The 20,784-nt window shown below is 44.0% G+C and overlaps 1 protein-coding gene across 4 annotated transcripts in view; it reads right to left on the bottom strand.

Annotated features, from left to right (window-relative positions):
* KCNIP1 (potassium voltage-gated channel interacting protein 1) overlaps window positions 1-20,784 on the bottom strand; it is a 331,932-nt gene that overhangs the window by 40,571 nt on the left and 270,577 nt on the right. The window contains exon 1 of one of the 4 annotated variants that reach the window (XM_070076409.1): window positions 9,962-10,115. The exons of the other annotated variants lie outside the window; for them this stretch is intronic. Within the exon in view, the coding sequence (XP_069932510.1) occupies window positions 9,962-10,070 (109 nt within the window). The 5' untranslated portion in view covers window positions 10,071-10,115. Of the gene's footprint in view, window positions 1-9,961; window positions 10,116-20,784 lie in introns of those variants that run through there. 4 annotated transcript variants of the gene reach the window in all.

Below are 20,784 nucleotides of genomic sequence, written 5' to 3'. Positions count from 1 at the left end.
AAACTCCCCCTTTTAACTCCAATGTCCAGGGTTATTTCCATAATACCGGCTCATGTCCCTGCTATTTAAGCTCTTGTCTGGTTAAATATTCTGTGAAAAAAATCTTTGGTACCAGAAGCTTCATGACCTCTTCTTGGGTTTTACAAAATCACCTCAACTCATTTGGACTCTAGCATCATTGGGAACAGAGATCTTGCTCATTCATATTGTGTTTTGTTGCTGATGCTGGCTGTCTATCCTAGAGGTTATGGCTCAGGTCCAATGAATACTCCACAGGATACACCCACAATATGTCCCGACTGAGAGTTGTTATGGTGCCATAAAGAAATGCTATGGCTCAGGTTGGGTCCCATGCCTTCTGTTCACCTTGACAGCAAGTATATCATGGCTTTTTTTCCTTCAATAAAGCGAAGTTGTAGGATCATGAAAACTTCAGGTTTGGACAGACCTTAGCTATCATATAAAGGCAAGGGATTTTTTAATCAAAGGAAATCATTCGTGGAAGCTAAGTAATCAAATGCTTGGATTAGAGTGGGAGAATGGGAGATGGGGATTTCTTTCCCCAAGTCTCCCAAGGTGATCCTTAAGGAGATTCCATAGATTTCCTTTGGAAACCACTGATCTAATTCAGCCTTCTCTCTTAGCAGTTGATTGGAGTGAGCCCGGAGAAGGACTGGGATGGGCCTGGGAGCTGGAGTTACAGCTGGGATCTAAGATTACTGATATGCTGCCCAGGGCTCCTTTCCTAACCATGTGCAAGTGGTGGCGAGGGTGCCCCAGAGTTGGGCTTGAAAGGATTCGCACATCCTTTGCTTTCAAGGCGGGGGGGGGGGGGGGTAATTAATGGCTACATTTATCTGGAGTATCTCCTTTCAAGTAGAACTTGTCCTATTCTTGGATTATTCTCTGAAATATCAGGGGAGTATTCCAGGGCAGACCAAAGGGGAATAGCAAGTTTCTGTAAATAGTTAGGATTTATATTAGGAGGGAAATTTGGAGAAGGATCAAGGCTTTGGATGCAAATAAAAGCCCACCAGAGTGAACAAGAAGTAACTCTGTAGACTATATGGTCTTCACTGGTGAAGTTGGAAGCAATTGTCTCAGGCATTCCAACATGTGAAAAAGCTTTGGAGATCGATCCTTGCCTGGGCTCATCATTCAGTAGTTATTTGTCATTCATTCAATAACTACGGTGTGTGGGGCACTGCCCTGAGCAGTAGGGATATGTGGTGAACAGAGCACACCTAGTCTCTGTGTATACATTTGCACACCTCCTCTTATGACACTCATATGAGGGAGTAACAATTTACCCATTTTGCAGATACAAAAAGTGAGTTTCAGGGAGATGAAGTTCATTAAGTAATAGTAGCCAAATACAGTGTTGAGATTCAACCCCTGCTTTGCTGATTCAAGTGCTGGTGCCCTGCCTACCTCATACCAACTCCTCCCCTAAGGCTGAACTCTTCAGGAGGTGCTGTTTAGAATGCCTCCTGGAGGGAACATGGTCACTTCACCCATCTTCTGTGTAAGATTTAAAATGAGCAAACTTGAAAGCAGCCACCAGTCTAGAGTCAGATTGCTGTTAGTACCAAAATACAACTGCACTGATTGAGTGGTTGCCTAAGCCAGATATGCAGTTTTGTCTTTGTTTTTTAATTTATTTGAGACTAAAGAGAGACAGAAGGACAGAGAGACAGAAGAGAGAGGGGGAGGGGGTGGGAGAGGGAGAAAAGAGAGAGTGCACAGCCGCATGCTGGTTCACTCCCCAAATGTTTGCTATGACCAGAGTTGGGCCAGGCTGAAGCTGGGAGCTGGGAACTCTGTTCAGGTTTCCCATGTGAATGGCAGGGACCCAACTACTTGAACCATCACCTGCTGCCTCCCAGGGTCTACATTAGCAGGAGGCAGGAATTGAGAGCCAGAAAATAGGCATCAAATCCAGGCATTCCATGATGGGATACAGGCTTCATAAGTAGTGTTATAACTACTAGGCTAAACGGCTGCTTCTGGAATATGCTTCTTTCTTTCTTTCTTTCTTTCTTTCTTTCTTTCTTTCTTTCTTTCTTTCTTTCTTTCTTTTGACAGGCAGAGTGGACAGTGAGAGAGACAAAGAGAGAAAGGTCTTCCTTTGCCGTTGGTTCACCCTCCAATGGCCGCCGCAGCCGGCGCACTGCAGCCGGCGCACCGTGCTGATCCGATGGCAGGAGCCAGGTGCTTCTCCTGGTCTCCCATGGGGTGCAGGGCCCAAGGACTTGGGCCATCCTCCACTGCACTCCCTGGCCACAGCAGAGAGCTGGCCTGGAAGAGGGGCAACCGGGACAGAATCCGGCGCCCCTACCGGGACTAGAACCCGGTGTGCCGGCGCCGCAAGGCAGAGGATTAGCCTAGTGAGCTGCAGTGCCGGCTCGCCGCTATGCTTTTTAAAAGTAACTGCAGAGCAGTCCTAGTCAGAAGGAATAGAACACACACATGCTAGGTAAGTTTTTATGGAGAGAGATTAAAAGCAGAGAAGTCAGGGCGAGAGTGACTGGAGGACCAGCCCGCGTGGTCATCGCACTAGAAAGCCCTGAGTAGCTGGAGAGAAGTGTGGGGTCCTGGGGCCTGGGAGGGGGGAGGAGAAGGACAGAGAGGAGCAGGGGCAGGGAAAGAGGAGGAATCTGTGGTTAGCTCTGATCTTTGGATGTTGCTTTGAGGGTAATACAGGAAGAGTGCTGCGTGCTTCCTTGTTTTGAGGGCATTGGGTCAATGGAGGACTGTGTTGCATACCCCAAACTAATGACAACGTGTGGGGCCTTGAACTCCTCATCTTAGAAAGGCTGCATGTTCAGCCCTGAAGATTACCGAGGAAGTGACCACAGCCGGGTGTGCAGACATGCACAGGCTGGGTTCAACCACAGGGCTGGTTTTGTCTGCTGGGGGTGGTTCGCTGGCCACGACTCATGCCTTGGGATCCTGCAGTAACCTTCCTTTGCAGTGAGGAGTCCCTGGAGAACGAAGGATGGGCAACAATTGGCAAAACAGGCAAACTGTTAATTAGCTAAGCAGACTCCTCGGGGCCAAGGACTGTAGGAAATCACTTGCTTGGACACCCATGGGAGCCCCTGAGAGCCAAGTGCTCGCCTCTGAACTGGCTGAATCTCTTTCCTGTTCCTGTCCCCTCTGTCCCTCTCTCCCTCGCCCTCACTCCACCTATTTACCTCTTTCTTCTCTGACATCTCTGCTGTTTTCCTTTTTCTCCCTTCTTTCACCTCTCGTCTTCCCATGTTATCTCTTTTCTCCTTTCCCTCTGATCTTTTCTGCAGATGAAAATTATGCACCTATAAAGTAGATTGATTTTATTCTTTAATAGGTTTTATACTCATTTCTTATTAATTTAACAATCATATGGGGACCCTTCTATGCCAGTACTCAGAAATCTGCTTCTGAACACTGCTGTCCTAGTATTACTTCATCTGGAGATAATATTGGGAATGGGAAATAGAGGCAGACAATGGGTACTTTTACTTTATGTATATCACAGGGCTTGTTTAAAAAATGAGAATCCATTCACATCTCTCTTATGTAAGTGAATATAAATAAAATGGAAATTCAAAAAATATTATACAATTTCTCTTTCTCTGAAGAAACTCAAGCCAGTGAAACACAGTTGCTCATACTCATATGTGGACATCCCTTTTCATTCTCAGAATAAATTTTAAGTTTATCACATTGCTATAATAGATGGCAAAATGCCCATTGCCCTAGTCTTCCAATCTAGTGTGTCTCTTGTGCTGGAGTTTAGGAGATTCTCTCAATTGCAGGGTGGGTCTGGGAGCAGGCAAACAGGAGCGGATGGGGCCAGGAGTCAGTCTTGTTCTGATGGTCAGAGTATGGTTCTTCTGGCTGTGGCTAAGTGGAGGGCTAAGTGGCCTGGGTCTGGGCAGCTCTGGATATCCCTCTGGGACTGGAAGGACTGCGAAGCCTTCTAAACACAGAATGACTTTTGATGGGTTGAGTGGAGTAGTTGCTGTCTTCTTATTGGTTATATGAAGAGTCCTCAAAAAGTTAATGAAAAAATGCATATCATGGAAAACTATGCACTCATTCCAAAATATTTTGGTACCAAAGTACATTTGTCTTTTTATTCCATTTTCTATGTACTTTTTGAAGCACCCTGGACCAGATAAAGAAGTGTTAGAGATAGAACTGGGAGCCCATTCAGAACAGGATTTAGGATTTTCCTAATAGAGGATGAGAACTCTGAGGAAATCCCTGCCATTTACCGTGAAAGAGGTCTGTTCTGGGAATATAATACTATATTATTTGTACAATAATACAAATATTTAGCAGAGAGAAGGACGGGATGAGTAGGAGGTTGAATGGACTTTTGTCTTCTGATACTTCAGAAAAGCTGGGCAATAGACATTGTTTAAAACCAAGAAGTAATCAAGGATTAAAAGTGTACTTTAAAGTATAACAACTATACCAACAGAAGACCTAAAAACGACTAACTAAATCTGGAGGTAGAAAGAGGAAAAAGAGAAAAGAGGAAAAAGACCAGGGGGCCTAGGTTGGACAGGAGTAATCCACTTGAGCTCCTTTGTTTATTCAATATTAGGATAAGGAGCTTTTGTAAGCAGATTATATGAGCCCTGTAGCTTTCAGCACTTACTGGTTAAGCTATCTCTATTCTCTGTATCCCCGATCACTGATGACCGCAGAGGATCTGGCAGGTTAGGGCAAATGTCTTCAACTCCTGCATAGTGGTGCTGGCAGGAGTTCAGGATACTTCTTCCCATCCTTGGATTGCTGAGAAAAGGTTACCTAGGTCCACATTTACCAGCATTTCAGATCAATAGGTCCATTCACATCTGAACTTGTAAGCGCATGCATTCCATTTTATATTGTAGAGTAGGAAATGAAGAAACATTTCAGAAGACCTATGTATTGTTTTTGCAAGGCTGTCAGAACAAATTACCATAAAATGGGTGACTCACACTAACAGAACTTTATTCTATTACAATTCTGGAGACCAGAGACTCAGTAGTCTCTGTAGGATTAAGTAGAGGTGTTGGGAAAGCCAGGGTCCTAGAGGAAACTCCACTCCTTTCCTCTTCCAGCACTCCTTGGCCTGTGGTCATATCACTTCAGTCCCTGCCTCTCCCCCCATTTTTTGTAATATTCTCTTCTTCTGTGTCTAATCTCCCTCTAACCATCTCTTATGACATTTATGCTGATATACGGATCCACCCAGATAATTCAGGATAATTTTCCCATCTCATGATCTTTAATTTAAGCATCTCTGCAAAAGAATCTCTTTTTTTTCTTATATGAAACATTTAAAGAATCCTGGAATTGGGACTTGGTATCCTTGGGTGGAAATTATTAATTTGACTGTAACCTAGCTTTGTTAAGTTATGAGTGCTTTACCAAGAGGAATAAGATGGCTATTCATTGAATGGAAATAGCAATGTTCTCGATGCTCTTGGTGCAGTTTAAGTGCAAATTTGACTTCATTTGTTTGGCAGAAACTGCCCTGGAATAGGAACCAGAAGACTTCTAATTGTTACATCCTAGTCACATAGCCTTGAAGTCAATATCCCAGAATCTCCATTTTTAAAAACTATAAAATTGATTCAATAATAAAATGAGTTAATATCTCATAAAATAGCTCTTCTATCCAAATCAAATGCTGATAGGCAAGTGTTTCTTAAGTTTTAGCATACCAAGAGACTGGTGCTACGTATATAAGAAATTGCTAAAGTTGGATACATGTGGGAGGTTGACTTCGTATGATCCGTAATGGATGCATTAACCCTCCAGAGTAACACTATGTGTTTCAAGAAATCTATAATGCACGGAGATTTGACTTTAAGGACCCCAATGAACACACTTTGGTCTTCACAGTTTCCTCAATAAATTTTCTATTATTATTATTATTATTATTATTTTGGTAATTCTTTCTTAACCAGAGATATTCCCAATTTCATGACCATATTATGGCCAGAGATGTAACAAAATCACCCTACTCATAAACACATAAAAGTTGTGGCATCAGAAGAACTAATTTTGAGAAACACTTGTGTGTGCTTCAGTGCTTCTGTTGAAAACTTGACCTAAAATAGTGACTCGCTTCTGAAGTTACCATAAAGAACCAGTAGACATATGCTTTGGGGAAAGTGCTTTCACTTGGTGACATTGAGGTTGCAGAAGGCTTGTCAAGGAAGTGGCAGGTAAGAAGAGAGGCAGAGAATTAACTAACCCTTTGAGGGACAATGATTGTCTGTCTCTCCCATGTCTCTGCCTTTATCTTTTCTTCTCTAAAGCCTCTGCTGGCCTCACTTTGGTGGAAATGGTGATGAACTTAGTTGATTAGCAGGCATTGGCATTGAAGACTGGGTATGCATTGTATAGTGTACAGGGAAAAAGTCATCCTAGTGTTCCAACTCTGGAAGCTCTGATGACCATTTGAAAATGCAAAAGGAAGAGTTATATTGCCCATGGGGGTAGGCATTTGTCACATCAGTTATGATGCCACTTGGGATGCTTGCATCCCCTGTTGGCATCCTGACTCTTCCACTTCTGATCAGCTTCCTGCTAGTAAGTACCCTGGAACACAGCAGGTGATGGCTCAAGTACTTGTGTCCTTGCTACTGAAGTGGGAAACCTGAATTGAATTCCAGGCTTCTGGCTTTAGTCTGGCCCAGGACAGTTATGGCTGTTGTATTTGGGGAGTGAACCAGCAAATGGGAGTCTCTCTCTCTCTCTTTCTCTCTTTCTCTCTCTCTCTCTCTCTCTCTGTGTGTGTCTCTCAAATAAAATGAAAATAGATAAGTAAAAGTTGAGGAAAATTCTACATTATACTGCTCTAAGGGACTGATGAACTCTAAACCAAAGAAAGACAGAAAGCATGATTTTTTTTCCATGAGGAGTTGTATATTTTTTGATTGACATGACCTAAGGCAAAAAAAAGAGAATTATGAATTTTTAAAGTGCCCACTATGTGATATGTAAGAAGTGTGGCACTTCTTCATGTGTCATTTAAGTAACCCTTATAACACTTAAAGAACATTACTGCTATTCTGTTTTTGTGATTTGAGTTTTGTCTTCTCAAAAGACATATTGAATTTGTAACCTAATTCCAGTTAGCTTGTTTGGACATACAGTCTTTGCAGATGCAATGAAATTAAGATAAGGTCGTTAGGATGAGCCATGATACAATGTGACTGGTGTCCTTATAATAAGAGAAAAATGCCAGATAAAGTTGGGGACATTAAGGGAGACCATGGCCATGTGAAGGTGTTGGCTGAGGCTGAAGTGATGCAGCCGCAAGCCAAGGAACACCTGGAGCCACCAAAGCTGGAAGAAGCCAGCAAGGAGCCTTTCCAAGAGGTTGCAGACTTTCTGGGCGAGTTTGCTAGCTTCCTGACTTTCGAATCCTACCAAATTTCTGTTGTTTTAGGCTAGCCAATTTATAGCAATTTGTTGTGGCTATCCTAGGAAGTTAATCCAGTCATTCCCATTTCCATGTTTTACAGATGACAGTGAAAGCCAGTTGCCATGATCACACAATTGGTACACAGCACAACCAGGGTAGGGACCTAGCTCTCTTGACTTTAGGCTCAATATCTTTATACTATTCCAAAATTACCCCAGAAAAAAATAAAATAAGAGCAAGATCAAGGGCCTAAGAAAGACTATTGATGGGTTCTTCAGAGATGTTCCACTGTCTTCCTTAGAGTGACTGAATCATTGAGCTGCATTTGTTCTAATACATTTAAGTAGGAGATGGTATTCTCTCCTTAGTGCTCAATGGGTGAAGAGAGTAGATCAAATTGCATACTCATTAAAAATGGCAATTTGGCTCACATCGGAGCCACTGTGTAGTATAGACCTAATGGCAAACCCAATCCTCACATGGAACTGGCTTACTTGCTGACGTTATTTGTTGTCAGTGACAGAGGGTGAAATTTTAGAGACAAACATCTCCATCTTGCTATTTATTGAGTCTTTGGAAATGTTATTTAACTTTTAAAAATCTATCTTCTTCCTTATATACAAGGAAGAAATAAATCTACCCTTCAGGGATATTTAAAATTTTCCCTTAAGGTGTTTGAATTCATGTCTATAAAAGTACTTAGCACTGTCCCTGGCACATTGCAGGTGCTCAATAAATGTTGAAACCCCCTCTTTTCATTCACCTAGAGTTCCTAGAAATAGTTTTAAACATATGTTCTGCACTTTTTACCTTAAATACCCTCATTTCCATAACATTAGGTGAATGATTGATTTTCTCTGTGATAATAAAACCAAATGCTGTTATCTTGAATAGCTAAAGCAAAGGAAATGGATACTTAAGGATATGGAAAGGCATGGCAGACTAATATTTCAGCTGCACCTTTAGCATTATAAGGAAGTAGGTTATCTCTTGCATCAATTTGTCGACAAGATGAAATGTGTTCTCTTGGAGTCTGGTAGAGAACAGAGGCCTTGTTCAGTTGTTGTAAACTAGAGCCTTGTTCAGTTGTCAGAGACTGGCAAGCTGAGTTTGTATCTCTAGAAGAGCACATCTAAGGTAAAGAGGGCCAGGAGTCTTTATATGCACACAGACCTATTCTTCCAAATTATTAGATCTCAGGTGGTTTCTTTAGGAAGTAAAAGTTTTCTCAAATTTAAAATGTCAAGGAGGTAGGGTCAAAGAATCAGATGCACTAAATTTTAGTTAAAGCTAAAAATGCCCTTACATACAAGGTTAACATGTAGAACAGATAGAGCAGAGCTGAACTCACTGAAGCAGAGCTGAAGGACTCACTATCTGGCTTATAATCCCCACTTGCAAAACTGAAAGAAACCCTGGGGTCATCCTAGAATTCCACTGAATAGAGACTGAAAATCATCACAAGGAAACTAACACCCAGATTTTAAAAAGAAATACTTATTCAAGATTAAATTAAGATAAATTATGAACAGAAAGCAGGTCTTTTGACAATTCAGGACTCATGCAACCACATCCGCTTATAGTTAAGTTCCTGTTGTATATTAGCTTTGGTTGGCATTTTAGCTAAAACTTGGTCTGCTGATGTATTTCACCATTATGCATGGTATAGTCACATGATGTCTTGGAAGACAAATTCTGTCTACACTATGAAGTCATAGATAAATACACATTGAACAAACTTTGTACTTTGTATATGCATTAACTATACATTGTTGGAGGCTGGTCTTGATTAATACATTGTTCATCAAATCTGGAATCTTCCTAGGAGCCCAATTTTGTATGATCAGAATCATACAGACTCTTTATGTTATGAATAACATGTCATAAGGAGGGAGAAAAATAGCCTTCATTTCTTGAGTTGTTTTAACTTTGGAAACTAAGCCATCAACTTTCTAATCATAAACAATATGGTTAACCTAAATTTCTAACTATGTAGTCATTAAAGAAAGAAAACTAAAGCCATAACTGAAGAGGTGGTTTTAGAACAAAGGTACTTATGAAGGTTAAGGGTTGGGGAAAGGAACAAACATTTGTTGAGTGTTTTCTAATGTCAAGCACTGTGGTTAGCATTCTACTAATGTTTTTACCTCCCTATAATCTTTCAACTACTTGTTAGACAAAAAGTAAATCAACATATTTTAAAAAGTCATTGTCTTCTATCATAAGTGGTTCCCTGACATCTTTAGAGAGAATTGTGATGTACTGTGCTTGACTCTCACCGCTAACAATCCTCCAAGACCCACACGTGCGTCGTAGAGGAAGCGATCGCAACGCCAGGCGCGCCACGTTTCAGCACCACGGACAGCGATCACAGGGGCACCGCGAGGAAGGCGGGGATCCACGCCGCGCAGAGCTAGCCAGGCGTTTTCAAACCTCCCGGGTCTTCCCTGCCACCTTCCAAGCATTTTTCTCAAAGTACTTTCACAACCACAGAAACCAGAAAACACATTCGTATAAAAAGAGGAAGCGCACGGGTTCGCTTACCGTCTGACAAGTCAATCAGCCCGAGGTAGTGCAGAAGTTTCAGAGAGGAGCACACGACCACCACAATTCCCAAGGTTTGGAGCCCCTCGGATTCGCCCTCTGCCCACATCCTCAGCGACCCCAGGCGCACCAGCAAGATGCCGCTCAGGCATTTAAAACCGGAAAACCGCGCTGTATGCCTTCCCTCCCGCGGCTCTCTTAAGTGAGCTGCTTATTTTCACCAGTCTCTCTCCTTCGCACTCTCTCCCTCCCTCCTTTCCCCCGCCTCCCCTCTCTCCTCCGCCTGGCTGAAAAGCTCTACGTTTCATAGTAATCTTTACTTTTATTTCCTCTTCTCCCAGAGCAATTTCTCCAAAGGTTTAACCAACTCCAAAACATCTGCTAGCTGAGTGTAACAGTAATTGGCAACATCTCATGGCAAATTCTCCTGGCGACTCAGGGGGAACGTATGTTGGCGTTCCAAGACCATTTCAAAGAAAGAGACTTACTGCTTTAGATCTCTCACAGACTGTGAGATGAAAGGGACAGCAGTTTGTTTTCATTTCCCCAGTGAAAAATCAGATAAGCTGATTCCGGAATACAGGCGGACATTTTAAAATATCCCTGAAAATTGTATCGCCAGGAAAGTTATCGTAAACCAGACTGAGTCTACAGTTACATTTGTCTTTGAGGAGGTTTTGCATCAGGGTCAGAAATTATTAAACAGGTAGTAGGGCAGACGATGTGATAACTGGACAATGCTGAATGAGCAAATCTTATGGAAATAAAACAAAAAACAGAAAAGCCAAAGAATGATGATGTGGTGTGTCTGTGGACAAACTCTGCTGTCTTCTTGCACTGGAATGCTAGCAGTGAGCACAGTGGGGAAGGGCGTTCAGTGTGGCGGTGAGGGAACGTTGGAGATTGCATCATGGATATCTGTTCTTGGGCAAGTTTTGGGGTCTCCATGAATCCTAGTTTTCCTCTTCTGTGAATCAACTCATCTCAGATAAGAGAACTGGTGCAAAGTGTGAGAGCAGAGTAGACACTTAACAATGCTGCTCTCAGAGTTTGAGAATACAGTGTTGGCAACAGTGTGGGGGGGAAGTACTCTCTTAATATGTATGTACAGGTATTCATTGCATCATTTGTATATAACAGTGAACAATGTAAAAGCTTGTATGCTCATCATTAAGGTAGCTGGTTAAATAGATTATAGTGTGTTCATAAAAGAAATACTATGTATCCATTGAAAATAATATACCTATATATAATTTTCTTGAAGAATATTGAAAATATATTATTAAATAAAAGTAAGTTGTTTAGTACATTACTATTTTAGTATTGAAAAAGGACACACACACACTCACACAAAAATACATATGCTGGCCTTTCTGGCTTTTCCATAGAGTATTTCTAGCAGGATGCACTGATAATTGAGAATTTCAGTTGCCTCTGGAGAGAATTGAGGGACTGGAGTCAGAAGGTGACTCCTGTTGTTGAAATTTTCTCCCACACAGGTCTGTAATGGATTTAGAACAATTGTCACTGGGCTGTGCTTTGGGGTAGCAGGTAAAGCCATGCTTGTTATGCTGGCATCCCATATGGGCACTGGTTCCAGTCCTGGCTGCTCTGCTCCACTTCCAATCCAGTTCCCTGCTGATGGACTGGGAAAGCAGTGGAAGATGGCCCAAGTGCTTGGGTCCCTGCACACACGTGGGAAACCTGGAAGAAGCTCCTGGCTCCAGATCTCTGGCCATGGTGGCCATTTGGGGGAGTGAACTAGTGGATAGAAGCTCTCTCTCTGTAACTCTGCCTTTCAAATAAATAAATCCTTAAAAACAAACAACAACAAAACCAACAGTCACTAAATGTGAATGTGGTCTGTCCTTTTCCTTCTTTGTTAAAGGCAGAAATATACTCTATATGTCTGAGTGAGACTCAGGAATGTTTTGTCTTCTCTGCTCTTCATTCTCATATGTCCAACTTCAGTCTCACTGATGTCTGGGCAGTGATGTCCTAGTGCATCAGTTCATTTTCTTTATTGTCACAAAATTCCAGAGACTGGGTATTTTACAAAGAAAAGAAGCTTCTTTAGCTCAAAATACTGGAGATTTCAGAGCATGGGGTTCTCCCCACTCCACTGGTTTACCAGGATACCATGCTGCCCTTCCAGATCTCTAATTCAGCCTTTCAAATTCACCTGCTCAAATAACTTCCTGACTTAAAGTGTTTCATCTTCTTAGGAGCCATAGCAAGTGAAATACTTAACCCACTGGCATTAGTGTATCGAGACACAAGGAACTGAATTCGAAGCAGGGAGACTGCTGGTATGTCAGTGCTTTGTTCTCTTGGCTTCTTCAGCCTGCTCCTTCTCTGATTTCTACCTGCTCCTTTCCTCTCTCTCTGTTGCTTACTTTACAACAACTGTCTGCCTTACATTATAGGTGTTACTCCTGATTCTCCTGCCTCTGCCTTCTCCCACTTTGCAAGCCTGTGCATGCTTATGGCTCCAAGTGGTAGCTCTGGTCTCAGCCACTTTCCTGGGCATCTGTATCTCATTTTCACCTGTTGTCTGATTTCACTTCACCCACAACATCCCTAGTTCAGTGTCATCAATAGGTATTACTGAGCATATGTTAGTTGCATGCCTGATGTGAGGAACTTCATACCTTGCTACTTTCTGGTGTCCCTGGGAATGATTGCTGCAAGAAGGGAGTGGAGTGGGTTACAATTTCTGCTTTGCTAGCACCATGTGAAGACTTCTGACCTCAAAGAAGAGACCTCCTTACCTCACTCTCTTAACCCTGAACTTCAGGTACATCCATGTCTCAAGGTGAGACCTCCCTGGCAACCAGACTTTACTATTTCCTAGAAACTACGAGATGCCACATTTCATCCCCAAGATGATCAGAGGAAATTCAAGTCTCACAGGTAATGGATTCCTAAGTATCAAACACAAGCCCACCCACCTGCTGGGCTCAGGCTCTGACAAACAGACAGTGAATAAACCTTGGCTTTGGTGAGAGCCCCTGGAATTGTTTACTGGGCACCCTGCCTTTCCTCATGTTACAGTTGTGCCCAGAGTCTTGTGGTTTCTGCACACATCTTCCCTCTCCACATAATCCCCTTTTACATCTTTATGCAAGTTCCCTCTTCCATGGGATGAGACATTTTACCCTAAACAGAGCACTTATGGTGTCTATTTCACAAATCATTTTTTTTATTTCTAACTAGATGGTAAGGATGAATTTGTTTGCATTGGAGATCTGAGCCTGCACAGAATTCGACATCTCTCTCACTAAATTGTCCCCAATTACTATTTTTTTGGCTAAGAATTTTCACCTTGTTGGCTCTTTTCAAATTTTTATCAATTCTAGCAGGCATTTTTTTCTTGGGGCTATTTGCAGGCAAGAGAGAAATATTTGCTATTTGTGAAGAGTGCTGTGTGAGGGGGAGTGGCAGTGGGGAGGTGATTACCTCCTGTTCCACATACCTGACTTTTGTTCTCACCCAGATACTGCAAAAGGTTACATTCCAATCCAGGTCCCCCAGGGTTTTTGGAAACCAAGGTGCCCACCTTTACAAATGCCAGGCTTCTGCCAAACAATTACAGAGTCTCTGGCTATGAATGTTAGCTCTGCCACCTACTAGGCATGTGGCTAGGACATACTCCTCCAACTTTTGGAACCAGAGTCCTTACCTGGGATAATATCAGTACCCATATCCCAGGTCTGCAGCAATAAGTGAGAAGATGTCATAGACTGCTCAGAATGGTCCCTGACACCCAGTGAGTGATGGTGAATCACAGAGGCCCTGAGTATCACACTGGGGCCAGACTGCCTGCATTGACTTTTTTTTTTTAACAGATTTATTTATTTATTTGAAAGGCAGAGTTACAGGGGGTGGGGAGAGAGAAAGAAAGAGAGAGAAATATATATCTTCCATCTGCTGGTTCACTCCCCAAGTGGCTACAACCACTGGAGCTGGGCTGATCTGAACCCAGGAGCCAGGAGCTTCTTTTGGGTATAGGGACCCAAGAACTTGGGCCATCTTCTAATGCTTTCCTAGGCCACAGTGGGAGTTGGATCAGAAGTGGAGCAGCCAGGACATGCCCATAGGGGATACTAGCACTGCGGTGGTGGCTTTACCTGCTATGCCACAGCACTGGCCCACGTCATTGATAGTTTTTAAAGAATTTTTTAATGATTTATTTATTTATTTGAAAGGCAGAGGGTATGAGAGGGAGAAAGAGAGAGAGAGATCTCCCATCTACTGGTTCACTCCCCAAATGGCTGCAATGGCCAGAGTTGGGCTGGTCTAAAGCCAGGAGCCAGGAGCTTCCTCTGGGTCTCCTATGTGGGTGTTAGGGGCCCAAGCACTTGGGCCATCTTCTGCTGCTTTCCCAGGCGCATTATCAGTGAGCTGGATTGGAAGTAGAGCAACCGGGGCTTGAACCAGTGCCTTTATGGGATGCTGGTGCTGCAGGAGGCAGCTTTAGGCAGCTTTACCCACTATACCACAGTGCCAGCTCCCCTGCATTGACCCTTAACTGAGCTTTTCACTTAGCTCTGTGACTGTTGGTGAATGACTTAACCCTTCTGTACCTCAGTTTTCTCACTTGTAAAACAGAGTAGCTACTTCAGGGAGCTGTTGTAAGACTAAAATGGGTCAATAATTATGCGTAGAGAGACCGATGTTACTATCACTCTTAGTAGTGTTATCTGTTACTATTATTATCCACAAGCTCGAGGTGATTCTCATTGGCTGGGCCCCATGGAAATTCATGGACCAGGTATGTGCAGGGTTGCACCTGAAAAGGGGAGAGAGTGCTACTTTAAGGAGGGACTCAGACTTCCCCTGGACACTGCTAAGTGCTTGAACTTCACTACTCTGGCCTGAAATCTTTCTCTTAGGCAGATGTTCTCTGTTGAGTCTGATCTGTTGCTGCTTAAGCTTTGTTTGAGTGTCTGCCCTCAGCAGTCACAAAACCTAATCCTGTTTTGGCTGCATTTTCTGCTCTCAGCTTGCTCTTCACTGTGAGCTGAAGTCAATGGAAGGGCCCTGTGTACAGTGTCCTGCAAGACTGGACAGTGCCCATGCACAGTGCTACTCAACAGGGCTCGCTGCTGCCATGTCTGCTTTCTGAGTGGTCTCCTAGTAAGGTGCTGTCTGAGCCTCATTTGGATAAACTAATTTTGTAGGAACCTCATTTTCCAGCATCTTCTGCTGTGAGCTGATATAACAGTAATGCCCATTATTACACCTGGAATTTTCTTTTCTTTAAAAGGTGTGGAAGAAATGAGAGTCCCTCAGAGCATCGTCTCAGAGCTCCTGATTCTACCAGGAAGCCAATTATTTAACTGCAGGGTGGTTATGGTTCAGAGAGAAGAGCGTTATTATTCCCACAACTGGTCAACATGAGAAAATCATTCCTGCGTTCTTAGCCTTTACTTTGGAACCCTTTTCGGGGAGGAGCAATGTAGGTTTGTTTAAATTAGTTTTCTAATGATGATGGTAATTGTATGATAATCGAGTAATGACATCCCTCTCCTTTCCTTCCTCCTTTTCTCCCTTCTGCCTTTCCTTTGTCTCGTCCCCTTCTCTCTCTTCTCTTCCCTCTCTCCTTTTTGATAAATTCATCATCCACCCAAGATTGGTACATGTGTTGGGCACAGTGGGTGAATGCAAGAAAAGTCTTATCCACCAGCAAGTTCACAAGGTGTAAAAAGTCCTCCAGTATGTTCAATTTGTAAAACTCTGTTCAACCTTGGAAGTCTCTTTGCACATTATAGATCTCAAAGGAATATTTGTTGAAAATTTACTATGCCAGTCTTCACAGTCAGTCTTAATATATAACATTATTTCTGTTTTACAGTGAAGCAAAGAGAGGGAAATTAAATGCTATTGGATTTTCCATGGATGAGGCACTGCATGGGACTCCTTGCACAGGATTTCTCTTTTCTTTTTATTATCATTAGCACTCATGAAGTCGTTACTGGCGTCAACTTACAGAGCAGTTTTAAACGGGTGCTGGAAGGGAAAATCCTGAGTAAGCTAGAGGCCCTGCTTGCAGAATCACACATGGGGAGAGAACCACACATGCCCTGCCCCATGCAGTTTCCCACAGCATCCAGCTGGGCTGGCTCTCCACCCACCCCCAGCCCAGTCCCTTAGAAGTCCATTGTCAAAGCCAGATATGTTTATTTGACTTTTATCATCAGCTTTGAGGACTGGGGGTTGGAGAGGAAACAAGTAGAAAGAAGCTTCCTGGTTTTCCCTGTGGGTTCTAGAAAACCTCCCAGGAACGATCTTTGCAAGCATTTGAGGAGACTGGCTTTGGGAGGGTCCTGCATACTGCTTCAAGGCTTCCGTGTCTTTTGGGTTGGGCTTCAGGGTCTGTTCCTTTCAGCCATCAGCCTGCAGGGCCCATTCTCCCTCCTCCCTCTCACCCCCAGTCCCCTCCTCTGCTCTGGTTCCTCTGCTCTGTGGGTCTCTGCTCAATCCAGGCTGGAGAAGAGGAGCTGACGCTGCTGGCAGGGAGGAGTAACGGGCATGTTCCTTAGCCAGGCCACCCTGTGTGCAGAGACTGTCAGTGCTAATCATCTGTGGCTTTGAACAGAATTGAACTGTCATAGTGGAAAGTTACTTGTAAATAAAGCCAGTGAATAACGATGTTGAAATACGCACTGCCATCTTTCAGTGTTCACTTTCCTTGCTTTCTCAGGAGGGACCCAGGCTGTCGTGGATTGTCAACAGAAATCCTAGTTCAGTACGAGCATTTATGATTAAGCCTCTGAATTTGACTTTAATCAGCTACTCTCCTGCCTGCCCGCCCGCCCGCCCACCCTCCTTCCCTCCCTCCCTCCCTCCCTCCTTCCTCTCTTTCTCCCTCTCCCGCTCTCTCCCTCCTTCCCTTCCCTCCCTTGCTTCCTTGCTAGGACAAGACTGTCACGAATGCTGCTAAATATCCTACCATGCTCTCATCACAACAAAGAAACACCTGTCCCAGTGTCCACAGTGCCATGGCGGGGAAATTCTGCTATTGAGTATAAACCAGGGACCTCATAAGACTTGTGCGTGAATTGCCAGATTGTTTTCTAAGGTCATTCTATGAATTCATACCTAGCTGGTAGTATGCAAGAGCTCTCACCCAACCCCATTTTACAGATTAAACATATGAGGCTTTGGAGAGGTGTGGCATGACTTGCACTAAGAGATGGAATGACTGGGACACTAATAAAGCTTTGACAAAGCCACAGGTTTTATATCTCCCCAGAGGAAGATAAGAACAGTCCTTCCATCCAAACAAGATTTACAAACTTTCTATTCTGTGCCAGGAACTAGGCTTCCTGCCCATGTGTTCTAACTTTCCTCACACTGTACAAATTAGTCTGAGAGGCTGGCAAGGCACATAGCATAGCCTGGGCTTTAAAGTCAGATGGAGCTGGTGTTGGCCCTAGAACAATTGTTTACTAGCCCTGAACCTTAGTAAATAATTTGAGTTGTCTAACTTCCAGTTTCTCATCTGTGAATTGGGAGCCTATTAGATCCATACCACAGCACTGTGATGGAAATAAGGCCACAGGTGACCCACAAATACTAGCTGTCATCATTGTCATGGTCACTCTCATATACCGTGTCAGGAGGATGGTCTCAGAGATCAGGTATGGTGCAAAAGATCACGGCTACTGCGTGGTAGAGCTAGACTTGAACTCAGGTCTGTCTGGCTCCAGAGTTCACCTCATTTCAGCTGCATCGGGTGGCCTTCCTGAGGGGGGAAGATTCCTACCCCATCCACTAATTTGCAGGGTAGAGAAGCTCCTATGAATCGTTGAAAGTCACAATTCATGAAATACTTTTAAGTAACAAATTTTAATTGTCTCATGAATATTAGTAACTCAACTAAGTAATACAAATGTTTCCAACATGTCAGTGCCCTGGGACCTGCTGAAATTCAGACAGGGCTGAGCTGTGATTAGAATATGGACTGCATGCAATGATGATCCTAGAACCTGCAGACAACTTGTTCTTCTATAATTTAGCAACTTCTCCTTCTCGATAGCTGTTAATAATCTGCACCACCACGGAAGACAAACCAGCTGAAACCTACTGCCGGCACAAAAATCACCAAGGTTGAGTTAGTGGTTTCCCAATGAATGATGCTGGGCTTCCTACCCCCCTGTCTGCCATCATGTCCTCCAATTTCTCCTCCCTTGCTCCCTCCCCCTGGGAAGACATTTGTCTTCAGCGGCTGGCAATGAGGCATTTGCCATTACATGCATTCTGACACATTTTACATATGCTCCAAGAAGCTGAGGCTAAATTACACTGGTGAGTTATTAAAAACAGCTCTCAATGCTATTATTATTTATTGCATTTCCAACTCTCGGCAGCAGCTCATTACACTGCTTAATCTTGTATTTTTTTTTTAATTCCCCACCCTGAAATTAATTCTCCCTGCAATGAGTAAGCAAGGTCAGCCATGCTAAGCACTCTTTGGGAAACAGAGCTTGGATTCTGGGAGTTTGATGGACAGCCTCTGTCTCCCTCACATGGAAAATGGGTGCCTCTGTTCTGAAGAGCCAACCGAGGGAGTTCTCCAATTGTAGGTCTCACCCTGCCGTTTTCTATCAAGCAGTCTCATGGCTGCCATCATATATATACAGCAGAGTTGCAGACAGAGAGTGGTCTTCCATCTGCTGGTTCACTCCCCAAGTGGCTGCAATGGCTGGGGCTGGGTCGAACCGAAGCCAGGAGCTTCTTCCAGGTCTCCCACATGGGTTCAGGGGCCCAAGGACTTGGGCCATCTTCTACTGCTTTCCCAGCCCATATGGATCAGAAGAGGAGCAGCTGGGACTCAAACCGACACTCATGTGGGATGCCGGTGCCACAGGTGGGAGCTTAGCCCACTATGTCACAGCACTGGCCCCCGTCGACTGCCATCTATAGGGTCATTGAAGGTCCTCTGGGAGTTGGCCCCTGCCTGTCCCCCGGTGCATCTCTCATGGCCCTACCTTGGGAGTATTTCTTCCCACTTCCATGAAATCCTACACTTTGATTTACTGTAGCCCTTGGTACATTGGATTTCCTTTCTGTTATGTTGTGAATTGTTTGAGAGTAAGGGTCCATCTTAGCTGTTACGCTCCCAGGAGAAGGCCTAGCACAGAGTAAGTGCTTCAAGAATAAAGAACCCCCCCCCCCCAAACTGAAGCAATATGGTAGAGCAGAAAAAGACTAGGCTCTTGAATTAGGCATCTGTTCATTTACTCAACAAATATCAATTGGGCATCAGTTATGAGCCAGGTGTTGTGCTAAGTACTAGGGACACAGTGATTAGAAATCAATAGTCACACTGCTAATGGCCTAAGGCAGGGGATTAATAATAATAACACAAGTGTATGGTAAGCTGTGGTAAATTCTATAAAGGACAAATAGGGGTATGAAGACAGACATCAGGACAGTCCAGGCAGAAGTTGGTGTAGAAAGTTTCAACAAGGATGTCTACTTGAGCTAAGAGCTGAAGGATGAACAGGCATTAGCTAGATTGTAGGGTGGAGCCAAAATATATCTGAGCAAAGGGATAGCATGTGCAAAGGTCCTGAGGTGAGCATGGGTCTGATTGTTGAAGAGATATCCAAGAACAGACCAAGGAGCAGTCCTTAAGTACAAAAAGTGGGTGAGGCAGAGGGGCCATGGCAACAGACAACACTGCTGCGTTACTCAGGAGTCAGGCTGTGTAGACTCTTGTGGATCATGTTAAGGGTTTGTCTAGTCTGGGCACAATGGATTCCAATCAAAGGAACAACATCATGACTTTGTGTGTTTGAACATGTCTGCAATGTAGAAAACAGAGTGAAGGGGGACAAGGTACACAGAGGGTATGTTCCTACAGGCTGCCTCAGATAACAGTGGCAAGATGGAGTTAGTGACTAAAGGATGACGTGGCGGTGGACACCTTTCAGAAGTTCTCAGGGAGACACCCGGACCCTGTGTGAGGTTCACACACCCACTCTGGGATGCACCCTCTTCTGCTGTGGGAGCTCACGCTGGGGAACACTCAGCCTTTCCTGGGACAACCGCGTTGCGGGCCTCGGGTTTAGAGCACACCTCCCAGTGGCAGTACCTGAGCTCGGGCTAGCTTTGTGATTTATATTTATGCCTCTTGGGTAGATTGGTCAGAGACTGAGGCCTTACTTGATTCTTACTTCTCGGCATTGAAAGGGTTAAGTGAGCTCCAGACTACACTCAGTTTGCTAGCTGGGGAAGAGTGGGACCTGGCTCATCTCTCCATTTCTTCCACCCACAGACACCCCTCCACTTGTCCATCCACCCGCACACCCAACCCTTTGTGCGTGACTCTGTCTCTCCATCCCTTCATCCATCAATGTAAGCACCCATACATTAATTCATCCATGCAGGCATCCATCCATCTGTCCATCCGCCCATCCAGCCAGCCTTGTGTCCATCTGTCCCTCCTTCCCTCACCCCCTCTATCCATTCGGCCCTGCATGAATGCATCTCCGTGCATACATCCAACAAACACCACTGAGAAACTGCGGGAGGAGGGTCTAGAACTTGGTCTCATGATCCCTGATACAGGACATAGTCCACCTGACCCACATCTGTCCACCATGAGTTAGTATCTGTCAGCTGTGGCCAAGGGGCTGGAGTTGGGTGCAGACACTGGCACACAATTTTGTTCTTTCAGTTCTCTGGTTGCTAAAGTGGAGCCCCAGGCAAATCCTGCATTCTTCTCTCCCGATTTAATTGGCCCATTATTTTAAACTTTTGTAGATAAGGGAATAAAAAAGTCAGTGGAATATTGTATTCATCACATTCAA

The sequence above is a fragment of the Oryctolagus cuniculus genome, chromosome 6 (genome assembly GCF_964237555.1).
Source record: "Oryctolagus cuniculus chromosome 6, mOryCun1.1, whole genome shotgun sequence".
NCBI lineage: Eukaryota > Metazoa > Chordata > Mammalia > Lagomorpha > Leporidae > Oryctolagus > Oryctolagus cuniculus.
This window is presented reverse-complemented; position numbering and strand designations above follow the sequence as displayed.